Source organism: Protomyctophum bolini (assembly GCF_963924005.1).
Source record: "Protomyctophum bolini genome assembly, chromosome: 17".
Lineage (NCBI taxonomy): Eukaryota > Metazoa > Chordata > Actinopteri > Myctophiformes > Myctophidae > Protomyctophum > Protomyctophum bolini.
Genome location: NC_137878.1, coordinates 36,273,737 through 36,299,615, shown reverse-complemented (window position 1 = coordinate 36,299,615; position 25,879 = coordinate 36,273,737). Strand labels below are relative to the sequence as shown.

At 43.3% G+C, this 25,879-nt stretch overlaps 3 protein-coding genes across 4 annotated transcripts; all 3 read right to left on the bottom strand.

Annotated features, from left to right (window-relative positions):
• piwil2 (piwi-like RNA-mediated gene silencing 2) lies at window positions 1-8,874 on the bottom strand. The gene is made up of 20 exons (XM_080788323.1): window positions 8,760-8,874; window positions 8,436-8,541; window positions 8,035-8,145; window positions 7,517-7,634; window positions 7,227-7,351; window positions 6,613-6,693; window positions 6,331-6,444; window positions 5,562-5,750; window positions 4,980-5,064; window positions 4,662-4,751; window positions 4,200-4,340; window positions 3,609-3,722; window positions 3,294-3,482; window positions 2,808-2,909; window positions 2,589-2,705; window positions 2,134-2,222; window positions 1,932-2,037; window positions 1,389-1,642; window positions 1,059-1,166; window positions 1-707 (listed from the first exon to the last, which is right to left on the bottom strand). The coding sequence occupies exons 1-20, from the start codon at window positions 8,821-8,823 to the stop codon at window positions 551-553; spliced, it is 2,460 nt and encodes an 819-aa protein (XP_080644449.1). The 5' UTR covers window positions 8,824-8,874; the 3' UTR covers window positions 1-550.
• A 3,489-nt stretch (window positions 8,875-12,363) lies between these two features.
• On the bottom strand, window positions 12,364-15,754 carry LOC308331750 (uncharacterized protein; the record flags this gene model as incomplete). The annotated part of the gene is made up of 4 exons (XM_080787240.1): window positions 12,364-12,489; window positions 13,023-13,142; window positions 13,341-13,431; window positions 15,672-15,754. 4 exons carry the CDS (start codon window positions 15,752-15,754, stop codon window positions 12,364-12,366), a joined length of 420 nt encoding a protein of 139 aa, XP_080643366.1.
• Window positions 14,008-24,782, bottom strand: otud6b (OTU deubiquitinase 6B). 2 transcript variants are annotated; one of them, XR_013965670.1, is made up of 9 exons: window positions 24,523-24,782; window positions 23,264-23,412; window positions 21,985-22,089; window positions 21,180-21,380; window positions 19,574-19,685; window positions 18,887-18,948; window positions 18,093-18,199; window positions 16,338-17,731; window positions 14,008-16,258 (listed from the first exon to the last, which is right to left on the bottom strand). XR_013965670.1 is itself a non-coding variant. In XM_080787764.1 (8 exons), exons 1-8 carry the CDS (start codon window positions 24,596-24,598, stop codon window positions 17,647-17,649), a joined length of 897 nt encoding a protein of 298 aa, XP_080643890.1. In that variant the 5' UTR covers window positions 24,599-24,782; the 3' UTR covers window positions 14,008-17,646. The 2 variants fall into 2 exon arrangements, 1 of the variants encoding a protein (XP_080643890.1); XM_080787764.1 differs by having other exon boundaries at window positions 14,008-17,731.
• Between the last annotated feature and the right edge of the window lie 1,097 nt (window positions 24,783-25,879).

The window sequence follows — 25,879 nt, the reverse complement described above, 5'->3', positions numbered from 1 at the left end:
AAAGATCAGACCCATCTGAAGTGAGTGGCGCTGTACTGTACAAGCCCTCCTCCCTAGCCTGTGTGTGTCTGTGTTAGGCTGTGCAACAGTGACACTTGGTGGTGAACAAACACTATAACGCTATTATCTAGCTCGGACACAGCCACACACATAGCTGTCTAGTGTCTATAGGTCTATAGGTTCCAGTACAAACTGTACATGTAAAGGGATTTTCCCCTGTACGTGTCCTCATGTGTAATTTTAGATTACTCTTTTGACTACAGCCCTTGCCACAAACTGTACACATAAATGGCTTTTCCCCTGTACGAGTCCTCATGTGTGCTTTTAAATCCCGATTATAAGTACAACCCTTGCCACAAACTGTACACGTAAATGGCTTTTCCCCTGTATGAGTCCTCATGTGTACTTTTTAATGCCCCATTCAGAGTACAGCTTTTGCACCACTCAAAAACCAACAAAACAATTGTGCTGCAGACCCTTAGCGCTGCTTAGCAGCGAGCAGAAGACAGGGCGGTCGGGCGGTGCATTAGCTGGCCACATGTGGGGCAGCTCACAAGAAGTACAGCTTGTCGGCCAGCTGGATGGACGGCTCGGCATGCAGATGCTGGCCAGCCAAGAATGCCAGCTTGTGGGCATACCTGCATGGTGCTGGGACACGCACGGTCCCTGGCCAGTTCCAGTACAGGTGGCACATCTTGAAGGTCAGCCTGATGGGTGTACAGAGGAAAAACTTTTTTTTTAGAGCGCGAAAGCGGTTTGCATAAACAGGGTTCTCATACATGTATCACATTATATGTTAAGTAAATACAATGTTCATATTATTCAACTACTACTATGACATGTAGTAGATGTTACTTGTAAACACAGTAATATTGTAGGTTCAATCAACAAAACTGCATGCCTATTGGTTCTCCTTACATTTTAGTGGGTGCTTTTTTAAATTGGAAGACAAAACATGACAACATCCATCATGTGATGGATTAAGCCCCACACCACCAGACAGGAGCAAACTTAAGCCCCACACCCCCAGACAGGAGCAAACTTAAAAGGTAAATTACCTTTGCAAGTGGTCTGGTGCGAGGTTGGCTGTGTTGTACACACAGACGTAGTGTGTAGGCAGCCCACAGCCCTGGCGGATTGTGTGAGCCATCAGGAAGAAGTCCACCCTGGGTTAAAAAAAACAAAACAAAGACTTTTTAAGGTTGGCTTTGAGCAACAAGGGAGGTGCAGTGGCTAACTAACCTACGACTCGGCTCGCTGGCAGAATTACTTGTATAGCATAAAAATCAGTTTAACCACGTTAACCATGTACAGCCCTTTGATCCACTACTAGTTCCAAATTATAGATATATAAGAAACATATTAAAGAAAAGGACCAGGGGACCGACCAGTCCCTGTGGGTCACGGTGTGGTCCAGAACGGTGCCAGGCGGAGGGGACCCATAGTGGTTCCCGCTGATGGAGTACAGGGTGGTGCTGATGCGTTTCTGGACCACCAGGAAGGTGAGCTTGGGCTCGTAGTTGGGGAAGGTCTCGAAGCACTTGAGGAGCTGCGGGATCTCGTAGTGCTCCACCGCGTTGAGCTGACCGTCGCCCACGCCGTCTCGGAACACCACGATCTTCTCCGGCAGGCTGTGGTTTATCTGTAAAAGTAATCCATAATCGATTTATATACCGTTATGTGACATTGAATTGGCCCTTGGGCCCTTTCGTCACTAAAGCTTAGAGGGTTATTCAAGTAAAGCTGCATTTATTTTTTCTTTTCTTAAATGTGGTGATCTCAGCGCTCAAACTTTCCAGCTTCATAAATCGCAGCCTTACGCGATATCGCAGGCACATATACAGGTCCATTAAAGTTGCATTCTTTGCAGAATATGTACCACCTAATGTTTCACTGCTTATATCTGTGTGTCTGAGGTGCAGTAGTTTTACCTCATAGTACTTCTGGAGAGCAGCCAGGAAGCACACCCGGAAGCCACTGATGATTTCCTCTGTGGCCGTCTGGAAAATGACCCTCGAATACCACTGTGTCATGAGGCTGGAAGAGAGAAAACAATGGACAATTTTTTAAATTAATATTACTACTTCTTAACGTCTACATAGAAATCATAGAGGAACCCACTTGTCAGTTTACCTGTTGAGGCTGGCCACAAAGCCCATCACAGACTGCTTCTTCTTGCTGGTGTCGTGGTTCACGTCAACTCCAATCACCATCAGTTGTTTCTGTTGTTAACAGATGAGCCAGAAGGCAAACATTTTAATATGTTCGTGTTCGGTCACGTTGGCATGCCAAATGAAATGTCTAGAGGAAACCCCGTCTTATCTGCACAGAAGGACGTGCACCAATACTCATAGACCACCTTCCTTCTGCACAGAGTTAAGACAGTAGGTGGAACACACTCTAAAATTGTTCAAACTGTCGACTACAATAAGTTAATAAGATAAGAACTCACTGTGATCAGATCTCTTAACTATTTGGAACCCTAGTATCGCTATTCTGGGGCTAACATTCAGGAATCGTAATAAGCTTGCAACGAGCCAAAACGCAGCAGACAAGACTCTGCGGTAAGAAATCTCAAAAATGCTTACTAGAGGGACATTGACGGTCCACAATGCTCCCCCAAGTTTGCAGTTCATCTGCAGAAGGATCTTCTGGGCAACACTCCTGAGTTTCTGCGGTTGGGAAATGGTCCTGACGTTGATGCACTGCAAAGCATGCAAAAAATACAGTCAAAAAGCTGACACCCAAACTCAGAACTTGCATAATATGTACTGTAGGCCATCTGGTCCTTTAAAGTGTTGCCACACCTGGGACGGCACAGGTCTCTGTATACAGCAGAGCTTCTTGATGGCGCTGTAGAGGTCATCTCGGTTCCCTGTAATGATTGCAACGACCAGCTGCACATTGGGCTGGAGGAAAAGAGACAGCATTACTTTAGGCATTGGAAATGAATACCTTATATTTGTGTCCAATTTTGTCAAAAGTTGTTGAATTGTTAGCTATTAACGGTGAGGAATAACACAACAGTGTTGGTATTAGGGATTAAATTATTGCTCTATTACTTAATGAATTACATTTGTAACGGCAACGATAACACACATGGCAATTCTTTGTTATGGTTGGTTATGGTAGACCTGTCATTCTAGACCTATCAGATTTATCATACATGAAACATAATAAAGAATTAAAGTAAAAAGCAGCAGCATCCGTAGTTCTTGGAAGCAGCACTAGAGGGCGTTATAACTCAAATAATTGAACTCCTAACTGGTTCTTTGGCAGGGTTGGGAGGATACCTCACTGGTGAGATGAGAGTGGATGGTCTTCACGTAGGTCTCAGTGCGGTCATCCCTCAGTTCCACCCGAACAGGCTTCTGTAGCTGAATTCCCATTGGTTTGCCCACCTTGAGGAAAGTGGACACTAGTTCCTCGGCCTGTTCCGCCGCACGTCGGGGGTAGAATATAGCCCAAAGATTCAAGGGGACCTGACATGAAAAGTCAAGGGAGGTTACATTCAGGAAAATGTAACCTAGAAGTACAAACATCTACACATCATTCCGGTGTGGGAATCTGGACCCGATTGTAAGACTGACCACACGTCACACACTTACACAGCTGATGACGGATTCCCTCGTAACCTCTCTGGACCAGCACACGTCGGGGCCAGTGACAAAGGATGCCGTCTGGAGACAGATGGTCTCCATGGGCAGAATCCTACCTTGGGTCTAAAAACAACACAGAACACACACACACACACACACATTACACAATGACTGCTGCAACCACAAGAAAACAGATGCATCAGCGTCTACAAGAACACACTGCAAAGTGTTTTTGTACACTAGCCCATTTAGACCCGAGGACTCATCTGTGTCACCGTATAGCTTACCAATTTAACCATTATTTTAAACTTTAGCTGTTGAAAAATAGATCTACAAGCTGACCACGCTTGTAGATCTGCTATTTTTCTTTAATCGTGTGCAGATCTTTGAATATATACTCGCTTGGTGGAACAACACATTTTCAGATGGGGGTCGGTGGACAAATCCAGATTATTTTGGCGGTCCTTGACATGAATGTCATGAGAAGTATGAGAAGTACTGACATACAAACATAGGTTTTTCAGAAAAATGCCAAATTTAGAAGACATTTGATAGAATATGGTCCTCAGCACAGGGCTAGTATGCCAAGTCAAGTGTTACCATCAGGATCTCTGTGCCAATGCCCAGTCCCCATCGAGCCAGCTCTGTCAGGGCCTCAGGGTTGCTGTTGATGTTTTTCAGCAGTTGCTTTATGGACTGTGTGTGTTGGTCAGCGCTCACGTTGATGTGGATGGTGAGGTCCTGATGGGACATAAGAAGCAATGTCGTGGTAAGAAATGTATTAATCTAAACTTCTAAAGAGTTAAGTCTTAAAAAGACAAAAGAGTGGCCGACACACACCGATAGCCAAAGTGCCGATTATTTATTTGGATGCAGAGTAGAATAGAAAACAACGTTTCGGCAGGTACAACTGCCTTCTTCAAGAAATGTATTAATGCCAGGGGGAATTAATGCTGTATATACATATTGAAACAAGGTGTAAAGTGTATTCAAATGAAATAAGTCAGTGCGCACACAATTGTCTTTTTACACACAGACACAGAGCATACAATACAGTTTTACCTTCATAGCACGGAAGTCCTGCCTCATCTTGTCAGGAATACCGGTCATGAAAGCGAGCTCAGGGACAAGTAGTATCTCCCCTGTAAGGATTTGCTGCAAAACATCAGAATGTTCTTGAGTAAATTGTGCTTTGCATCATAATTCCGTTACATACAATAGAATGTATTGTCTCGTTTAATAAACGTACTCACAATGACAAACCAGGTTATGAAATTTGCATAAGAAAAAAGGAGATTCTGGAGGTTCTGTTTCAAATACAGTCACAAGAGGGCAGTCTGTTCAATGAGGTCACACTGGTAAAATTTAATTTCTTTGTACCTTCCCTCCAGGCTTGGACCTTTCCTTGGGCCGATGGACAAGCATGGGCTGGTCCATTTCTTTGATGGTGATCCCGTAGTTCTTACTGTTGACACAGCAAGACAACAAGTTACAAATACGGGACATTTTTAATAATGTATCAGAGTTCAGTGCTATACAAAGAGACAACTTTTAAAGGAAAAAAAGGGTTTCACTGCTGGCTCTTTTAGTGAACATTTGGCAAAAAGAATGCAAACAATCAGTAAAAATAGAAGATCTACAAGCTCACATTGTCACGGTGCAACTTGAAAATCCAACTATTTTCAGCAAAAACATTTGATTTAGAGGGGGAAAAAGGACAACAAAGCGGGCAACAAAGTTGGACACTTTAACAAAGTTTTTACCTTACTGAAATTATAGAGATTTGACCAGATATTGCAACTCTCCAACTAGGAACTGGATATCTATTTACACTAGTGTACAGTACATCACTGCAGTGTTTTCAACTATGTTGGGGGGGGGGAGCCAGCTGCAATGGGAGCACTTTCTGACTGAATAATGAAGTGAAACGAAATAGAGTCTCACGCTTATAATAAGCCTCACCTGTAATACTCCACGAAGCTGGTCTCGCTGCCGTCGGCCATGGTGAAGGTGTCTTTGGGCGACTTGTCCCACTTGATGTCGTCGATGCGGTAGGTGCGGTTGTTGTAGCGGGTGATGACGATGGCGCCCAGCAGCTCCTTGGTGCAGTCGTCCTGGAAGCTCTGCGTGCTCTGCTGGTAGAACGCCGTCCTGAAGAGGAGTGGAAGAAAAGGACACAGGTCACAGCAGGTCAAACCGCGTGGCAGTGGAGGTCAGCCAGTTCTTGGATATACTGGCCATATTACCCTGAGGACGCATCCGTGTCACCTTATAGCTTTTAACCACTTTTAACCATTATTTTAAACTTTAGCCGTTGCAAAATAGCAGATCTACAAGCTCATAGCACAGCACCAAGTGCCACGCTACAAGCTCGTAGATCTGCCATTTTTGAAATATCATGAAAACGTGTGCAAATCTTTGAATATATATTCTTTCACAGCGAACGTTTTTTAACTCAAATATTTGCTTCTGGGGAGGTCCCTGAAACAACATATTTTCAGATGGGGGTCTGTGGCCAAACAATTCTGGGTGTCGTTTACGTGAAATAGTTTTGAGAACCACAGACATAGAAACAGTTTTTTTTCAGTAAACCGTCAGGATTTAGAAGACACTTTGTAGAATCTGGTCCAGAACTAGCCAAAAGAGAACTGAAACGTAACATAAGTCAGACTGCTGTAATCGTTACCATTACAATGCTATACAATGAGTAATAATAACTGAGTGGACCAACATGACATTCAGCACAGAGTCGTTGCGCAGAACTTTGTGGGACACGTCCACCGACAGGTACAGGCCTCCATCTGTGTGTTTGATGCTGGTGGCGTAGCCTGGCCAGATCTGCAGTCTGCAACCACAGAGAAACAAAACGGGTCTGAATAGGACACAGCGGCCGAAGCTAAAATTTTGGCAGCAGTCAGAAGAACATCGTTGGAACAATTATCATTTTGTTAAATATACTATTGAAAACATCAACCTCAACTTAAGATAAGCAAACAAAAAAATGAACGCTCACCGATGTTTTCCCAGAATGACTGCGCTTTGGGGATCATAGTGGTTACGTCCCACAAGTTTCAATCCTACTATCTTCATCAACCTGGAATGAATAAGAGAGCGTTAAGTGCCTAACTGACAAGTAATCATGAACAAGTCAAGTCAGAATATCAATGATGGAGTGAGTGACTGCTTATCAATGTATCAGATGTTCTGTCAGTTATGCGGTTCAAATGTTGTTGTCGCCTTTATTTTATTTATTTTTTTATAGACAGTAGGCTCACAGGAAATGGGGAGAGAGATGGGGGGGGAAGACATGCAGTAAAGGCCGTCGGGATCAGGAGTCGAACCCGCGGCACACTGCCAGACTGGATTACCAGCCAAGGTGCCTGGACCGCTGAGCCACGGCCCAGGTTCAAATGTTTTAATTGTAAGCTTGATTATAGTAATAAGCTGCTCCAGTTAATTCTGCCAAAGGGGCATTTAGGATTTAAATGGCAAATGAACTGGTTTCATAAGTGGCTGTGTGCAGTGGCTTAAAACGTTGAACTGAAGTATTATGCTGAAACAGTCTCGTCAAAAAGTAATTTAAACACTTTCCCACATTTATGCATTAGAAACGAAACCCTGTTGTACCTCCTCAGCACCACGTTGTAGAAAGGAATGCAGAGGTCCGAGTGCGGAGGCAGAATCTTGGTCATCTCAATCTTGATCGTTATTTCCTGGTTGTCAGTCCTCCTCTCGCTCTTCAGGAAAACCACCTGCGTGAGGGGACACGGCAACACGTGGTCAATGTTCGTGGACAACTTCAATCGTTACATTTTCACTTTCACCACAGGGGTGGTTACAGAGACAACTATGAACTACCAAATTGTCACAATCACATGCAAAACTCCTTCCTTCAAAGATGAAATGGTTGTACACACCTTCTCCATCTTGACAGGCAGGTAGAGTATGGAGCCATCAAAGGCCACAACCTCCCCTGTGGTGGGGCGGTGGTCTCTCAACATACCGAACCGCATTCCTATCGACTCCACATTTGGCCTGAAAGGTGATTTGGGAAAAGAGTAAAGATTACTCGACCTCACACAGTCAATGGTGTGCCAACTTCTACTAACCAATTAACAGCATTTCAGAATCTTAAAGATAAATAGAGGAGAGAATGTCATACCAATGGCGGCAAAATGGTTTCCTCCAATTCTATTTAGCACTATTTGCAGATATACATGTCAGCCCCATATTCTGTTCCATGTGAAGGATCAAGTGCAGAAGCCTGACGAATCATTCTATTCTACATTTGGTGTTATGTGTCCGCAGCCAAAAACTCTGTGGTCACAGTGAACCGATAACAGCAGACACTCGGCACGGGATAGATTTAAACAGAACTGTACTGTGGTGAAGGGCTACTGCTACAGACAAGACACAGAGGTAGGGTCCCACTTACTTAAAGGTGACATGGTACTGGTAGACGGCCTCATTTTTGCAGCAGATTGGGATTTGGTTGGAACCAATCGTCACAACGTTTCCTTTGGTTCCAATCTTGTTAAGTGGCTCACTGGTGACAGCAAGAGGCACAAAAACCATGCAATAATCGAAAAAGAAATAACGCAGAGCAAACTACATAGAAGCAAGTATCTTTTGACATTAGCGTTCTATTGTAGGGTGGGGCAGAGCGGATGTTAGTGTCCCATCAGTTTAATCACAATGCATTGTCTCCCCCCCTTATTAGTAGAAACCAGTATCATGACAAATCTGAGACATTTGTAGGATAGTAAACAGTATGACAACTATTTCCACTTTTCAAAGTTACTCAAATATGACATACGTTATTGATAAATGATTTACCGAGTTGCCTCCATTTTGAGTTCTGTCTTCGTCATGACTTGCCCAGGATCATCTGGGGTACTACTATCTTCAGACAGGGCAACGGAGGAACTGTCGTCTGGGGCATCTTTAGAGGGAAACAGGGGACACGGTACAAAGTTAGTTTATATTTAATTTCAACAACTATAGATGAAATCATACAGCCGAGTTATCCTTTTACCTTAAAATTATTTTGCGAAGTGTAAATGCTCAAAATTAGGGCGCAAGAATTTCTATTTGTTTTTCTAAATTATTATTTTCTTATTGTATTCCTCCTGTGAATGATTGCACAGTGTAGCAGCGTACCTGTATAGACGGAAGGCTGAGGGATTGGAGGTGGTGGTACATCTGAGGAAGGCGCTTTGGACATGATGGGCCCAGGGGACAGAACTTGAGTGGGTCCTCTCCCCACGCCCAGTGGAGGCATGGCTGCTCTGCCGACCCCTGGCATAATTCCTCGCCCAAGGAAACTGTTTCACAATTCACAACAATGACAGTTAGGCAATGATGGAAGAACATGTTCTTCTGCAATTATTTTATTGGCAGCCTTAGCAAGCACATGAGTCAACTTGAGAAAATATTAAATTACTGGGTTTTGTTGAGAATCTAAGTAAAATCATTTGTAAAGCAATTAAGAGCATTATTGACACTATAATCATTTTAATTATTGTATTTGGTCATTGACAACCGTCTAGATAAATAACACATTTTGGGTGGGAACCCCTTTTGGCGTTATCATTATGTTATGCTTTAGCTATTGAAAAATAGCAGATCTACAAGCTCATAGCGCGGCACCGAGTGCCGCGCTACGAGCTTGTAGGTCTGCTATTTTTGAAAAATCGAAGAACCACTGAAACATAGCTTTTTCAGAAAACGGTCAGGATATAGAATCTGATCTCAGGTCAAAACGTGATGAAGACCAGCGGTGTACCTGGTTCCTCTGCCCATCACTTCTTCTGGCTGTCCAGGACCAGATAGGACTCCCACGGGTGCAGCCTGCTCCTTCGCCTCTGCTCCAAGATACCCGGGTGCCTCCCCCCCCCTCCCTGCAACACAAATCAAAATCCACGGTAAAAAACTAATGGTGGCGAGAGCTGCTCAAACAAGAGTCAATTTTTCACAGGAGCAAATCACATACTTTCACACACATCTAGAAATTAGGCGTATGCACAGAGGTGCGTAGGCCAGTGGACATCAATTAAAAGCAATAGAATACACCCCCGCACACTGCATTTGCTCGGTACATTTTCTTATTTAATGAAGCAACGTTTCAGGCATGACCTTAAATGAAAAAGGTTGAGCACCACTGACATAGAAACATAGGTTTTTCAGGAAACTGTCAGGATCCTCATGCCTGAGGGAGGTCCAGAGGGACCGAAACGTTGTTTCATTAAATAAGAACATACTCAAATACACAGTGTGCGGGTGTATTCTATTGCTTTGATTAATTAAATACTAAAATTATTATTAAGCGTCTCCAATATATATTACACTAACACTTTTGTGAAACTCACCTACTGGTGGGCCTCCTCGCCCCCATGACGTCTGTAAAGGCTCAATGCCCATACCTCTGAACATGGCTACGAGAGCGGACCCTCTGCCATGCGTGGGGACGTCACCCTGTGTGTGTGTGTGTGTGTGCATACAGAAAAAGATGGAGGAAAATAAAGCAGTTATAATAGACAGGACAAATTAATTTCACATCTTGTAAAACAATAAACTGACTGACAGATAAGATATAAGGGCTGCACAATCACTCTCGTCTTACACTGCTCGTCTTAATGCCGGCAGGACTCCCTCTAGCGAATCCCACGGGAGGCCCAGTGGCTAGAGGGTATCCTCGTCCAATTTGCACGGGGGGTGAGCCTGTGGGTAGAGGGGCCCCTCGCCCAATTTGCACGGGTGAGCCCGTGGGTAGAGGGGCCCCTCGCCCAATCTGCACGGGCAGTGCATTGGTGGGTAGCAGAGGGGTTCCTCGTCCAATTTGCACTGGCAGTGAATCGGTGGGTAGAGGACCGGCCCCTCGCCCAATTTGCATTGGCAGTGCGTTGACGGGTAGAGGGCTCCCTCGTCCAAATTGCGCTGGCAGGGCACCAGCGGGAATAGGGGCTCCTCTCCCGATCTGCACCGGCAGGCCACCGTTGGGAAGAGGGGCACCCCGCCCAATCAGCACTGGCAGGGTGTCGGCGGGCAGAGGACCCCCTCGGCCAATTTGCATTGGCAGAGAGTCGCCAGGGGGAGGAAAGCTTCGGGCCCTTCCAATGCCGGCCCCTTCGGTCAGGAAGGGCAGGCCTCTGGCGCGTCCGACTGGACCGGGCTCTTCGGTTGGAAGCCCTCTGCCCAGCTGCTGCTGCCAGGGGAAGCGGGTGGCGCCCGGGAGTCCGGGGAACGAAGGCTTCTTGTTTGGATCCATTTAAAAAAAAATCACTTGTGGTTTTCTAACAGAAAAAAAATAAAGGAGGGAGGGGGGGGGTGAATAACATAATTAACATAATTGTAACATACAATAATTATCCTCTTGAGTGTAAAATGAAACCAAATGTACCCTCACGGTTAAATTGTTAAACATAACATCTGCATTACTTAATTTAAAAGAAGTCTACACAATTAGAGATTGCAGAAGAATTTATATTTTGATCAACGTTTGCCTTTTATCTCTCCTATAATGGTACGTACCACATCAATACAGCATGGAATTGGAATTGGATTTGGGAGGCTAAACCGTGGCTCAAATGCCCAAACAAATAGACCTCAACATGAAAAAGATTGAAAAATGAAAACCAGTTTTAGGCCATTCGAAAATGGCATAATATAATAGGCCTCTATTCAGTCAGAAAGGCAATGGAGCCATGCATGATCGTCCCATTTTCGGAAAATATTGACAAATGTCAAATAGTCTCTGGTCCTTGTCAAAACATGCTAGCTTCATGCATGTCCTCGGCGTGATGGGTAACAAAGTTATGCACACCTGATAGGCTCAGAGACGGGTGCGTGGGCAGGGCTCAAAGTATTCAAAACAAAAGGCACATAAAGTGCTCGAATACCCGCACACCGTCTGCACTTAAATATGAACAAATATGAACGCTTTTATTAAGCAACGTTTCGGTCAAAGACCTTCTTCATGCATTTCGTGTCCTCGACGTGAAAGTGAAAATGAGTCAGAGCTGGAGGCCTGGAGCCACTGTATTCACTTTTCCTGTACCCCCGAGGCTCACCTTTCTGTGGCTTATTAAAAAGAACGACATTAACAACTTTTAAAGTGGCTCTACAATCGCAAACTAGTTATGTTAACGACGTATTTACCAGCATACTTACACCGTTTATTTACCTCGGTCCATGACCCACAAAATGATCACCTGCGCCACAAGCTAATTATTGCAACACGACACACGTGCGCTCAAACAAGGCGAGGCGAGGCTCTCAATTCAAGTTACCACTGAAATCAGCAAACCAAAATGAAGCTTTATACTAAGTTTACGTCGTGATTGTTTACAATTAAACGTACCGATAGACTTTTGCAAATGGTTTGGCATAAAATTAACAAAGTCCGAAGGACAAAACATACCTTAATCTTTCTTTCACTCGATGGCGAAACGTCGTCTTGTCGTGTTGTCGTTGAGAGAGAGACAGAGTGAGGGAGAGGAGGAGTCTTCGACTCATGCTCCTTTGGTCATTGGTCATTTGGTCATTGGTCGCGATGGTACAGGCCGGGAACGAGGCTAGCTATTGGTTTACCGCACCTGTCAATCTGTGTCGTCGTCGTCGTCAGCTATATTTCTAAATACGTAGTACCACGGTGTCACTCGCCAAACTTCGCCACAGCCCAAATACACAGTCAGGCAGTGGTTAGTATCGTTACCACTTACCAGACTGTTAGTCAACTCAATCTAAGATTTGACACAGTTGTAGCCTACAGCTGCTGAGGCAGCCAGGACAACACGTTGAAGTTCAAGTTCATCTCGGTTAACTTTGTAAAATGACCCAACTCAACAGGGAGTTCTTCCAATGTGTTGTCCATCACACTGAGGTGTTCAAGCTTACTCAGGATAAGAAGGAAAGAAAGAACAAATTAATAGATAAATGTTTGACTGTGATCTTGCCCTAATATATGTTTATTAGTTATTGCCTAATGTTGCATTTGTATACAAGGACTAAGCCAATTGTGAACTAGATTTGATTGAATATCATTTGCATACTAAGAAGTCAAATGATTTGGGTCACTACAGAAACTATACATTGCAATTGTTCAAGTTGCAATGTAATGGGGAAGGGCCTACAACAAGTAACACATTGGCGATTAACAAAATGTATTTCCCTTTTTATGTTGTGTTGTGTCCAATACCTGAAAAAGAATAGTGAACTGAACTGAACTGAACATGATAATGCCTACCTTTGTATCTCCCGTGGAAGTCTTTTAATCTGATTGTGGTTCAAATTGAGAAGAATAAGATTTGGCCAGCCACCTGTAAAGCATTGAGTGTTTGAATGCATCTACTGTTTATTTTTAACACGGCTCACCACCTTACATACAATACATACTTACATACTTTGTGAAAACATACCTATCACCTCAGGCAACACTGTTGTAATTTGGTTCCTGTAGAGATGGAGTTTTCTCAAGGACCCCAAATGACCCAGGACAGCTGGAATCTCCTTTAAAGCATTATTTCCTAAATTAAGCTCTGAAAGCTGGCAAAGAGACAAGAGATTTAAGCACTTATAAGACCATTTTATACTTTGGTCTTTGGCTATTCGAAAATAGACGAAGCTCGATCGTCAACAAATTGAGATATTTAAAAAGAATCCTGGAAATGTTGACATGCTCAAAATAGGGACGCCATGGTTAATGTCGTTGTACACAACATAAAATTAAATATTAAGACTCACGTGCCGCAATGACAGAAGTTCAACAGGCAAAGTTGTAATGAGATTATTGTTGAGCAAAAGAACAGTTATGTTTTTTAATCTCGAAACCGAACTTCATACATTTTCTTTGAACTCAAATTAAGAGAAGTTGAATTTCCTTGTAATGCTCTAATAACTAGTTTAGCCATATTAACAGGACGTTTTTAACTTTTTACACTAGGTTTCCATGGATATGTGATGCTTTGAGACCTAAACTAAGCAGTTTGTCCAACAACAGTGCCATCTAGTGGCAACTTCTGGATATGGAATATTTAGCTTTTCTTTGTATCCAAGTACGGTATATAATATTACCATTAGTCAGGGGATATTATCAGAAAAAAATCCAATCTTAGAAGAAATTCCTTCAAAATAAATGTTTTCACCAATTTGTTTGATTGAAATTCAATAATTCAGTTTCCCTTAGTAGGGGAATCTGTGACAGATGCTGAAAGTTGGGGAACCATTATAAGTTAACCTATCCAGGCAAACCGTTAATAAAGTATTAAATCAATCAATCATATTATGGCAGCTGCCCAACCTACTTCAACAATGTATTTCGTTGTAGTGATGACGGTGATGGGGGAAAAAAACAAACAGCAATTAGCCAAAGAGTCTCTCTTCAGCTCATATCAGATTTTATTGTCGTTTATTTTCAATTCCACCCCAGCCCATCACTGCACAGCATTATCAAACATTCATCTATTTTTACATTCACTCTGCCTGTATATTCGTATATATTTTGTTTAATTTTATGACAGTGTTGCTTTGCATTACACGTGACATGACGATGCGATGACAAATCATTAATATTATATATTCTTTCTTACACAATGTGATACACAGCCAATGAGGAACAAATATTACTAAAACGTCATAATTGTATATTGTGTTAATGGTTTACAGTTAGTTATTTGTCTCTGTCATTTATCACATCAGTTGTACATACAATATACAAAGGTTTATGTTATACAGTTGACCAAAAAGGAAAGGGAAACAAGATTCAAGGTTGATGACAGTTTTCTAATATTTATTATCCCTTACCAACCAAATGTTTGCCCCTACCCTGCATGGACATGGACCTTTCGGACATACTATTCTAAATATGGTTTCCTCTTTTGTTAAGCAACATGTGGATCCAGAAATCAGGAAAAAGGGGTACCGAGGCCCAAAAGGTTTTTAAGATTCTCAAGACAGTTGAGAATAGGTTATCTTTTAACACTCGTGTTGTTCAAAACAGTCATGAGTAGCAAAACTCCTGTTTTCATAAATGCACATATTGTTTTTAGTAATACTGGGGATGATCGTGATACTAGAGGTTCCAGTAATGGGCAGCTTGTGTTACCTCGCCCAAAATAGAACTTTCTAAAGAGATCATTTATTTATAGATCATTGACACTTTGGAATAACCTGCCTCGGAACCTGTGTTGCATTTACAGTAAATTAACGTTTAAAAATCTAAAATTCCATTTGATACAGTGAAAGTGGGGGGGGGGGGGGGGGGGGGGGGGCGTTCACACTCTCACTTGTAATCTTAGCAATTTGTAATATTACTCTCAATAATACTATTAATATTAATGTCAATATCAATAATAATTTTACTACAATATTATGGTCTCCTCTTGTAGGCAGTATTTTTATCATATGTAATGTTTTTACTGGTTTGCAGCCTGCTATTCATTTTGTCTGCACCTCTAGACCTTTGGGTTCTAAAGAGTTGGCCTTAGTGCCACTACCTACAATTATAATAGAGTCCTTAGCTTTATATGCTCTTTATGCTGATTGCAGCCATATTCTGTCAGATGTGGTGGGCGTGTCTCGCTTATTTCCCTCATTGCAATAGAGCGCAGCAGTCCCGCCCCCTCTCAGAAAAGCGAGTGGCCCAGGAAATGAAACCCCAATGCATTCTTTCATCGGCACTTCGAATATAAATATATATATATAAATATAAATCATGACAATGAACACAATGTTTTGGGACGATCAAATCATTAGAAAGAAGAAAATAAAGGCAGGAGACAACACTATTTGTTTTGTTTTTCGTCTTATAAATTATTTGATCGTCCCAAAACATTGTGTTCATTGTCATGATCTGTCATGATCCGAATTGGCTTTGTCCGCGGCGTAACCGTCTTTAAATAAATTATATTCGAAGTGCCGATGAAAGAATGCATTGGGGTTTCATTTCCTGGGCCACTCGCTTTTCTGAGAGGGGGCGGGACTGCTGCGCTCTATAGAGCTTGTTCCCTGTTGACCTGCCCATATGTTGTTGTATAATTAAATATAACACGCCTACCTGATGCTTTGTACTCATACCTGACGAAGACCCACACGGGTCGAAACGTTGTACCACCAATAAAGACATTTTCCCTGGGAGCAGTGAAACAGTGTGCGGCCATCCCTTCCTTTTCAATATAATAATGACAATTAGTATTAATTATACTAATGATAATACTTAGTAATCATAATACTGATAACAATAATAATATTATTATTATAGGATCACTTTTTCTTTTATGTGTGCACACATATACACACCCATACACATATATATGATATGTTTATGAGACAACGCTAGCGTGCGTGGGGCTCCACGTTTTCCACAAATCGCAGAATTTAGAATTGGAACGTGGCCATACGTGGTTATTCGTTTTTATATATCGTCTTAAATCATGTGTTTGACATTTCCCGTTGTTTCAGACGTGCACATGTTGCCGGTGCCGCGGACGGTGTGCGAGAGGCGGGGGAAGGGCAGCAGCATTAGGAGGAGGTCCAGTCGTGTTCACATGCAGAAGTCATCGAGTGAGGGAAACCCTGGCACGCACCTGGAGGAGTCGTCAAGTGAGGGAAACCCTGGCACGCACCTGGAGGAGTCGTCAAGTGAGGGAAACCCTGGCACGCACCTGGAGGATTCGTCAAGTGAGGGGAAACCCTGGCACGCACCTGGAGGAGTCGTCAAGTGAGGGAAACCCTGGCACGCACCTGGAGGAGTCGTCAAGTGAGGGAAACCCTGGCACGCACCTGGAGGAGTCGTCAAGTGAGGGAAACCCTGGCACGCACCTGGAGGATTCGTCAAGTGAGGGGAAACCCTGGAACGCACCTGGAGGAGTCGTCAAGTGAGGGAAACCCTGGCACGCCCCTGGAGGAGTCGTCAAGTGAGGGAAACCCTGGCACGCCCCTGGAGGAGTCGTCAAGTGAGGGAAACCCTGGCACGCACCTGGAGGAGTCGTCAAGTGAGGGAAACCCTGGCACGCCCCTGGAGGAGTCGTCAAGTGAGGGAAACCCTGGCACGCCCCTGGAGGAGTCGGGCGCTCCTGGAGAGTTTCTGGAGGCCTTGACGGCGAGTCCCATTCGCCCCCCGGACGGTGACGCCAGGCTCCAGAACGAGACACGGCAACAGGCAGCTGAACCAGAGCCGTATGTTGTCGGCTCCAGAGGAGGGGGACCTCCGCTGCCTCAACACCTCGCAGGTAGGGATGTACCAATGAGTTATTTTGGCCCATATTGATATATCAGATTTAATGAATGCTGTTATGGCCGATAACCGATTAAACCGATGTCGATATGATCTCATTCTGTATTAAAAAGTATAATTTTGTCCATGACAAAAAGGATTATAAACACTGAATTTGTAAAAGGCAATGCCTCTTTATTCCAAAACTAGGGATGCACTGGCGTTATAATTGAGATGTATCCCCACATAGACGTATTGGGATATGTATTACTAGTGTGTAGTATTTTTATTTAAAAATGTTCCAACTTGTTGTCACGGCCTGCGAAGGTTGAGAGCCACTCTGGTAAGAGCATGTTATAAATACAATATTGAAGATGTAGCAGTGTGATATTAGAATAACATAAATTATTATTAACTGCTACATCAGCAGTGGCTGGAGGGCTTTTCCCTGCTTTTCCATTTAGTGTCAAGTAGTACTGCCTTAAGCTCTAGTCTAAAGTAAGCAGTATCTCCCCAAGTGTGTGTTCCATCTAGTGGGAGCGGTAAAAAAATGAGGTCTCCCACTTCATGGAAGTTCAAATCCCAGGTAGGACATGAAACTGACAGAGCTTTAAAGCCTGATTTATACTCAGTTGTAACACCAATGTCGCACGTTGTGGAAAACACAAAACAGCTGAACTTTAAGGTACACAACGCGTGCCGATGGCGATGGGACACGTTGTGAGCTCATAGATGGGTTCATGTTGGCCCGCGGCAGGCAGCGGTACACAACCAGGTATAAGCAGCATTATTATACCATGTATCTCTACATCACACACACGCCGATTCTGTCGTCTCTCAGCTGTCGTCTTCGTTGGCGCCGTCCTTAAGGCCCTCCACAGAGTTGTAGTGCTCTCCTAGTCCGTAGGCGTGACGCATGTATCTGCAGCGCAAGGACAGGATTTATCAAAGACGATTCTCCAAAACCCTCTTTTACGACACTAACGTATGTGTAAAGTCTGTGGTTTCTCCAACAGTCCAACCATATAAAACCATATACAGCAATACTTCTGTAGAGGTCCTACTCGACCACAGTGTACATTTCTCAATACAAGAGCAGGTACACCACCTTCAACCACCACACTCGTCTTAATTATATCGTAGGTCAAAATAACTTAAGTTATTCGCTAAAATAAGTTATGGATCGCAGGTTTAATATTGCTAAACATGAATTTTTATTTTTCAACACATTCCCACATAATAATTAAGAAAAGCGGCACACTTGAACAAAGATGAGCTCTTACATAAGGGTGATGGGGGCCTGTTTGTACTCCTCTCCGATCTTGATGGCAGGCGAGTCGGCCTGGATCACCTCTATTGGCTGCTGGAGGACTTGGGTCAGAGCTCGCAGCTGGTTGTTGGTGGAGGGGAGCACAGAAAAGCAGGAGACATGATGGCTCATTGGAAGGACATGATGCAGCGGCGACGTAGAAGCCAAAGCACAAACGACACCATTTGCATCACCTTGCTTGTATTGTAATGCTACGCCTGTGTTAAGTGCGTGTCCCACACCAAAAAAAGAATCCATATCTACAAGGTCACCTTAAAGATCTGCTACCGGGACACCGTTTAGTATACATTAGGCGTAACAGAGATGGTAGCCTGGCTCCAGCTCTGCAGCTACTAATTTACCATAAACAAAACTCGAGTTATTAAAAAGCACGATAATCCAAGGGCTGTCAAACTGAGAACACAGTATTTCTATTAACATGGTGAAATCAAATCTGTCTGTCTCGCTGTCTAAAATGTGTTGCTGGAGCGAATCTCACAAACCTATGGGACAACCAGCACTGAACTAAATATCTTGTGTAAACTGTCAGTAGGCAAATTCACATTTTCTTTTTCCCCCACACTTTATACTTTTAAAATATCTCTGTTGTCGGTCGGGCAGACACCAACTACTGGCATGTCCAAAATATTAACCAACTCATTTCTTAACTAATATTAATTCATGTTTTTAAACAACACAATACTGCCACATCAAAGTTGGTATGGCAACTTTATAACTTTATGGCTTTGTTCTAAAATAAGAACTCACTTCTAGTTGCCCGCCCCAAGCTGCTGTGTGCTCCGCGTCACTGCAGTATTTCTCAAACTCATCTGGGAAACACAGAGAACATCTCCATGAACTCACACACACATACTTTGTATCGTCTATATTTTGAGCAGTTTCAAAAACCTCATTGCTAAACACCACCGCTGCAGCCTGTGGCAAACAGTAAGATAAGACAATATCCAAATCAACTGTTGTGTTAATTTCCTAACTCCGACTAAAACTATGACGATTCTTTTTCTTCCGTCGACTAACTTTTTTCACTGACAAACAAAATATAAGCTAAGATAGGATGACTAAAACTAAGACTAAATACAGTATATTGACAATTTCGTCAACAAATATATTAACACAATTTGTGCCCAAGACGTAGACGTCCTAGGAATTATGGAGGGAGGGACTAGTAGAGAAGAGATCCAGTAGAACTAAAAGACACTTCATTTTATGTTTGGGTGTTACGCTCTGAAAATAGCAGATCTACAAGCTCACAACGCAACACATTGTGAGCTTGTAGATCTGATATTTTCAGTATGTGGCCAAGTGTAAAATCAGGCATCAAGGCCCGACAAAAACTCATAAACCAGACGAAAACCGAAAAAGAAATTCAGATGACTAAAATACGACTAAAAACTAAGTGGAATTTTATTCCAAAGACTACTGCTGTTGTCTTACCTGCTGTGTACATGTCACCAGTGTTTGTGTTGGTGAGGAAAGGGAGGAAGTCATCAGCATGCTGTCTCATATGTTCAGCAGTGCGAGACCGCAGTTCCTTCAAACTCAGAATCTAGAATAGAATAGAACCGGGCAGGATATTAACACATTTAGACCAGAGTGTCGCCTTATAGCTTTTAACCATTATTTTAAACTTTAGCTGTTGAAAAAATAGCAGATCTACAAGCTCATAGCACAGCACTGAGTGCCGCGCTACGAGCTTGTATATCTGCAATCTTTGAAAAATCATGAGCATCGTGTGCAAATCTTTGAATTATATTCTTTCACAGCAAACGATTTTTTTTTTTCACTTAATTTTTATTGAAGGAAGAACAGACAGACAAAAACTCAACTAACAAGACAATACGGGAAAGAAAAAGACAAAAAAAGACAAAAAGTAAAAGAAAAAAGGCTACATTTTTCATATTACAATAAACATTCAATGAAATATCGCAGCAAACGATTTTTAACTCAAATCTTTGCCTCTGGGGGGCTCCCTGGAACAACATATTTTCAGGTTGGGGTCAGCGACCAAAGTTCATATAATGTTTGGGGTCCTCGACATGAAAAAGTTTGATATTAAACCACTGACATAGAAACATTTCAGAAAACGGTCATGATTTAGAAGACATTTGTAGAATCTGTTCTCAGGTCTTAATGGGTGAAATCAACACGCTGTCTATCTAGCTCAGCAAACTGTGGCAACTGTAGATGTGAGAATATTTCAGGGGTTGACATTAACGGTTGCCCGAATGCCCGTGGTTAAGTAAATACATTTATGTTTGTGCAAGTGGAGTTTGCTTTCAGGTTGCCTGACGGGCAAGTGCATTCCGTCTTCATCAAATATTAATGGCTATTTATGAATAACAATGCTACCTTTTTACAACTACAACAATTGCACTCATTCTGTGAGAGTCTGTCGCCACTCTGCAGTTATCGATTGGATTTAGCATGAATTTGTTCTACAAGCACAGGTTTTACCCATCATTTTGTAATGGACAATCTACTTTGTCCATCTACTACAGGCAAGTGCCTCTGAGACCTCCGAGACCAACTGTGTAAGACTATAGATATAGATATTCTGTCCAGTTTTTAACATGTTATAGCAATTAAATGCAGCACTATACGCAGCATCAAATATAACCTAGAATATGTGCAATTGTGTATAGAGAGTTGAGCTGCATGGCTCATCAAAGACCTTGACCCTTTTTTCTCTCCCTAGCCAACATTTTGTAAACATGATATAATAACCCTCCCCACTCATTTCTGTATTTTGCCACTGCAATTTTTGTACTCGAGTCGAGTCGAGTGGCTCACCTGCAAGTGAGGAGCCCCCACTGGAAGGATGTAGCACCTCCGTCCCACTCCTCTCGTTCAACACTCCCCGATGACAGGCTGGTACCACCCCAGCCCTAGGAGTCGCTACTAGTGCAAGACCCCCTTCCCCTCCCTGCTTCCTTCCCCCTTCAACACCAACCTGCGTAGAATCAGTAAGCCCGGATGCACCATAGTGGATTCGAACCCCTAGACTCTGTGATGGTGGAAAGGTACTCTACTTTAGCCGTACCTGTGCTCGTTGGGCCAGCTGGTCTTGGACGGCGCGGTACATGCAGTGGCCGTCGGACGAGATCTCCTTGATCTGCAGCTGTCTCTGGGTCAGCTTCTGGGTCACTTTCAGGCCCTCCTGGTGCCTCAGACCCTGCAGGTTGTCCACCTCCGCCTCCGCTATGCGCATATCACGCTCCCTTTCCTGGGCCGCTCTCTTGTCCTGGAAGAAATTACGCATTTCATTTTGTAGAGAGCCTCCCAGCTCAGTGACAAAAACAATGTGAAACTAAATAAACTGCGACAAAAAGGCTGGGCGCAGTGGCAAAGTGCCCGCCCACCACCGTCTGGGGTTTCCAATCCACTGCGGCTTTGCACAATTGGACTGTTCAGTGACCTAAAAGGTTAAAACTATTTCTATCCACGTTGCAATGTTATGGCGTGGCTCTGCAGGGGTCTAGCCTCCTTGAAGACGGGCCTGTTTGTGTGTCCGACCAGCCATCAAAAGTGTGACTCCCTCACTACCCACTTTCAAAACCGGACCTGAACACAGCTTCTAGTAGCTTGTCAAAAATAATTTATTCTGTGACGCGTTGTGAGCTATTTTCAAAGTGAAACCAAGTGTTAGTTGGGAAGGAAGGGGGTTTACGATCTACTTTCACCAGCAAAACAAAAGTTCAGTAATGAGTTCAATATAAACATGTAATATATTGGATTAAGAATCGGCCGACATGACCCTGCAAATAATCGGATATCGGTGATCATTTCAATATCGTGCATCTCTACTTAGAGCATAAGTGGTTAAAAGGACATGAAGTACATCTCACCCGTCTCTTCTGGGCCTTGGTGACGCGCGGCTGCTTGCCGTCCTCTTCTTGTTCTTCATCGTCGTCTATCTTGGCGGACTCCACTCCATTGATCACCTCTTCCACCTGACCACATGGATTAAAGCCATGAACCACTGACTCCACTCCCTTGATCACCTTTTCCACCTGACCCCATGGATTAAAACCATGAACCACTGACTCCACTCCATTGATCACCTCTTCCACCTGACCACATGGATTAAAACCATGAACCAGTGACCACTGACAATGTGTGATTTGTGAGAAAGTAGGAAGGGAGACCTCCTCTCCCGCACACATACACTATAGCGCTGTTTCCTAACACAATATGTAAAATTATGTTTTAGTAATACCGTTCTTGTTATCAACCAGGGGAAGAAATCACAGATTTAGGCTTTAACCTTTGCTTTTACATGCAATTAAGGAATATTATGGAAGATGCTTCTGAACATATTGCTAGTCTGACAACTTCAAATGCTCCAATCTTTTTGTTTATTTATATAATTGAAAATATGCAACATGCTTCCATAATTTATTTAAATTTTTATTCCACCATTTTGCAACACATTTTTTCACCCATGTTCAATTATCTACTTTAATCCTGGGTGCTACACTTCCACTGCCAACCTGGGGAGGGCAGAAGACTGACCTCATGCTTCCTTCTATGCATGAATAGTCCAAGCTGCTTCTTTTCACCTGACAGGGGGAGTTTCCCCAGCCGGATGTATCGTGGAAGGAACATGTTATTCCAACCAGTTCCTTTCCCCTCCATCAGGCGCCCCGGCTGGCCAGGGGGAGGTAGTTTAGAGACAAGGATTAGGATTATTGCATGTTTTTGTGAGGGTACCTACTACCTACCCTAGGGGACACGGTCGGGGAGAACATGCAAACTCCACACAGAAAGGCACTTTCGCCAACCCCACTTCGGGTATGGGCACTGATGGAGCGGAGGAGAGAACACGCCCCCAGCGCCCACAGCGTCCCTAGCGGGAATCGAACCCAGGACCTTCTAGCCGGGAGGCGACAGCACTACCGACTGTGCCTAACATGCTTCCATAATGACTCCAAATGACTGAAATCAGTCTGAAATCAGTTGTGGTGACTGAAAACACAAATCCTCCTGGCCATATTGCGGTGCAAAAATAAAAAGGGGAATGTATTGCAACAGCACAAAACCAAGAAAAGACAACAATTTTCGCAATAATACGATTATCCAAAATATATGATTATTATCAATATCGCCCAGCCCAAAGCGGTTTACCTTTGTGTCGTCTGTACATGAGACCTGTCCCACCTCCTCTTGGTGTCTGCTTTGGAGTTCATCTTCTAGCTTGGCGACGTCCTCCATCAGCTGCTTCCTCCTCTTCTTGTCGTTTTTGGGGACAGCATTTTTCATGCTCTGGATCTTAGCTGTAGAAAAGAATGCCAGCACTCACACTATTATATCCAGTAGGATTCTTGTTTACTTTTGAGTGGTGCAACCACTCCAAGGAACAGCAATGTCCGTCCTAACCTATGTGACTAGGAGTACCAGTAGGGGCAAAAGTGGCGATGTTGTGCCAGAAACAGAGAGAGAGATAGTGTTGCACTGGTGCCTGCTAATTACAGAGAGAGAGAGAGAGAGAGAGAGGACTGGGGGAGAGGGGAGAAGGGAGTTGCACCACTCAGTTCACACAGGTGTGATTTTTTATTTTACATTCCACAGACCTCAAGACAGAGCGCTCTGGCCAGGTTCAGGTGTTTAGACAGATATCTTGTGTTGAAAGTTGCATGTACTTGCCAGGAGCAGGTGGGAAACCCTTAAGCAAAATTCCAATACCCAAAATCTCGGCCTCTCGCTCACTCACACTCGGCCACTACAGCATGGCAAATTATGGTGACCTGCCGAAATATGTGACCATCTTGTGGACTGGCATAACATGAGGATATGAGGATATGGTTTTCAATCAGTGGTCCGGGGACCACCAGTCAGTGGTCCTTGAGCGGGTTCCAGGTTGTCCCCTGCTAAATGATGGAGGAGGACCAAGATCTTTAATTCTTGAGAGCGTAAAATGAAACCAAATGGTTAAATTGGTTTAATGTTAATTACGCTCTCAGTTAAATTGTTGTTAAGCATCTGCATTACTTAATTTACAAGAAGTCTACACTCTATACAATTATAGAACGTATAATAATTGTTATTTTGATCAATGTTTGCCTGCCTGTTGTCTCTCCTAATGGTACAACAATGCAGAGTTTAGCCCTGAAACTAGCCATGGTTCACATGACGCTCGTACAATTCATGACAGTCATGTTTCAGGTCAGGGCTACCCTGAAACATGACTACTGTATGTGACAACCATGGCTAAGTTTGCATGTACACATACAGCATGGAATTGTGGACAAAATCTCACCGAACGATAACAATTAAAGTATTGCGGCTAAACGAATCTCATCAAATGGTGGTCCGTGGCTCAAATGCCAAAGAAATAATGGGCCTTGATTAGAAAACCACTGACATATATTGTGTTTTACTCATACCTTGCAGATCCTTCTTCTCTTTGCGGTGTCGCTTTGACAGCAGCTCTTCAGCAGTCTCTACCTCAGCATCCTCCATGACTGACTGACTCACTCAGTGGATCAGATTACACACGATAACAACAACTATGATGTTCCTGCACTATCATGCAGCCTGTAGAATGTCACAAAAACATCGAAACATGAAGCCCATAAAAATAAAAACATGTAAACAACGCGTCTATCTCAATGTTGATTAACGTGTGTGTGCGTGTGGTGCGGGACCGGGGCCCAACTGCTCTTCTTCTTCTTTGTTTTGCTTCCGGCAGGCTGTACACTGGCGAGTGTAATGCTGCCCTCCACAGGCGAATGGCGATGGGTTTACTTTCCCTACACTTTTGGAAGAGGCCCTGGTCTGCCAACATATTTTAAGAGTAAAGAGAACCTACAGTATATACTGCAGCTGTCCAGCAGACCAAATATTATTAAATTAAATTTCAGAATGGTAGACCTGAGGCCTACCATACCATTGCGTGGCACATCTATGCACGGAATGTCTATGTTCACAGGTGTGCGACCTAGAGGGCATCTGAGCATGGCTGCCTGGCACTACAAGTCTTACACTAAATGTGTTCGGGAAACCCAGCCATTACCTTTAATCCACCCGACACTGAAACATAAAATAATCTATCTTCATAATAACAGTACAACTATACAGTACATGTATATGTAAATTGTATATATGTATATGTAATTTGTAAGAGTAGTCTACTGTGGTTACTAGTTGTTTTATGCGTAAGCCGTGGCTGCATGATTCTGAGAGTGATGTAATGAAGATATGTAACAATGCCAGGGTATAACTGGCTTTTGATGGTGATGTAATAAAGATATGTTTCAGTGTCGGGTGGATTAAAGGTAATCTACCTGTGTGTAAACCTACCTTTACACACACACACACACACACACACACACACACACACACACACACACACACACACACACACACACAGTTGGACTCTCACTCAGGTTCTCCTTCTGTGACCTAATGTTGTTTTCTAACTAGGCTGGGTCACTAGCCTGACACTCAGCCTGAATTTTCATTTCGTTTCAATCGCCTGAACATACATTTTTAATGTGGCTAGGGATTTAGGGGCTGGAGCCAGGCTACTGGGTCACAGGTCATATGATTAAACGTTTTAAAATAATTGTAGTAGAGTAAAAGTGTACTATTTGCCTCTGAGATGTAGTGGAGTGGAGTGGCAGTAAAAGTATTTAAAATTGGAAATACTCCAGTAAAGTAAAAAAAAATGTATTGAGTATAGTACTTGAGTAAATGTACTTAGTTACTTAAATTGAACTGGCATAACACCTTCTATCGCGG

Coding starts and splice junctions, on each gene's coding strand:
- piwil2 (XM_080788323.1), bottom strand. CDS start 8,823: ATGTCCAAAGCGCCTTCCTCAGATGTACCACCACCTCCAATCCCTCAG. Junction 7,635..8,034: donor CAGTACCATGTCACCTTTAA/GTAAGTGGGACC, acceptor ATCACCTTTCAG/GCCAAATGTGGAGTCGATAG. Junction 5,751..6,330: donor GACTCTGTGCTGAATGTCAT/GTTGGTCCACTC, acceptor ACTCCTCTTCAG/GACGGCGTTCTACCAGCAGA.
- otud6b (XM_080787764.1), bottom strand. CDS start 24,598: ATGGAGGATGCTGAGGTAGAGACTGCTGAAGAGCTGCTGTCAAAGCGA. Junction 22,090..23,263: donor CATGTACAGACGACACAAAG/GTAAACCGCTTT, acceptor CCATGTGGTCAG/GTGGAAGAGGTGATCAATGG. Junction 17,732..18,092: donor CAGGCCCCCATCACCCTTAT/GTAAGAGCTCAT, acceptor CTTGCGCTGCAG/ATACATGCGTCACGCCTACG.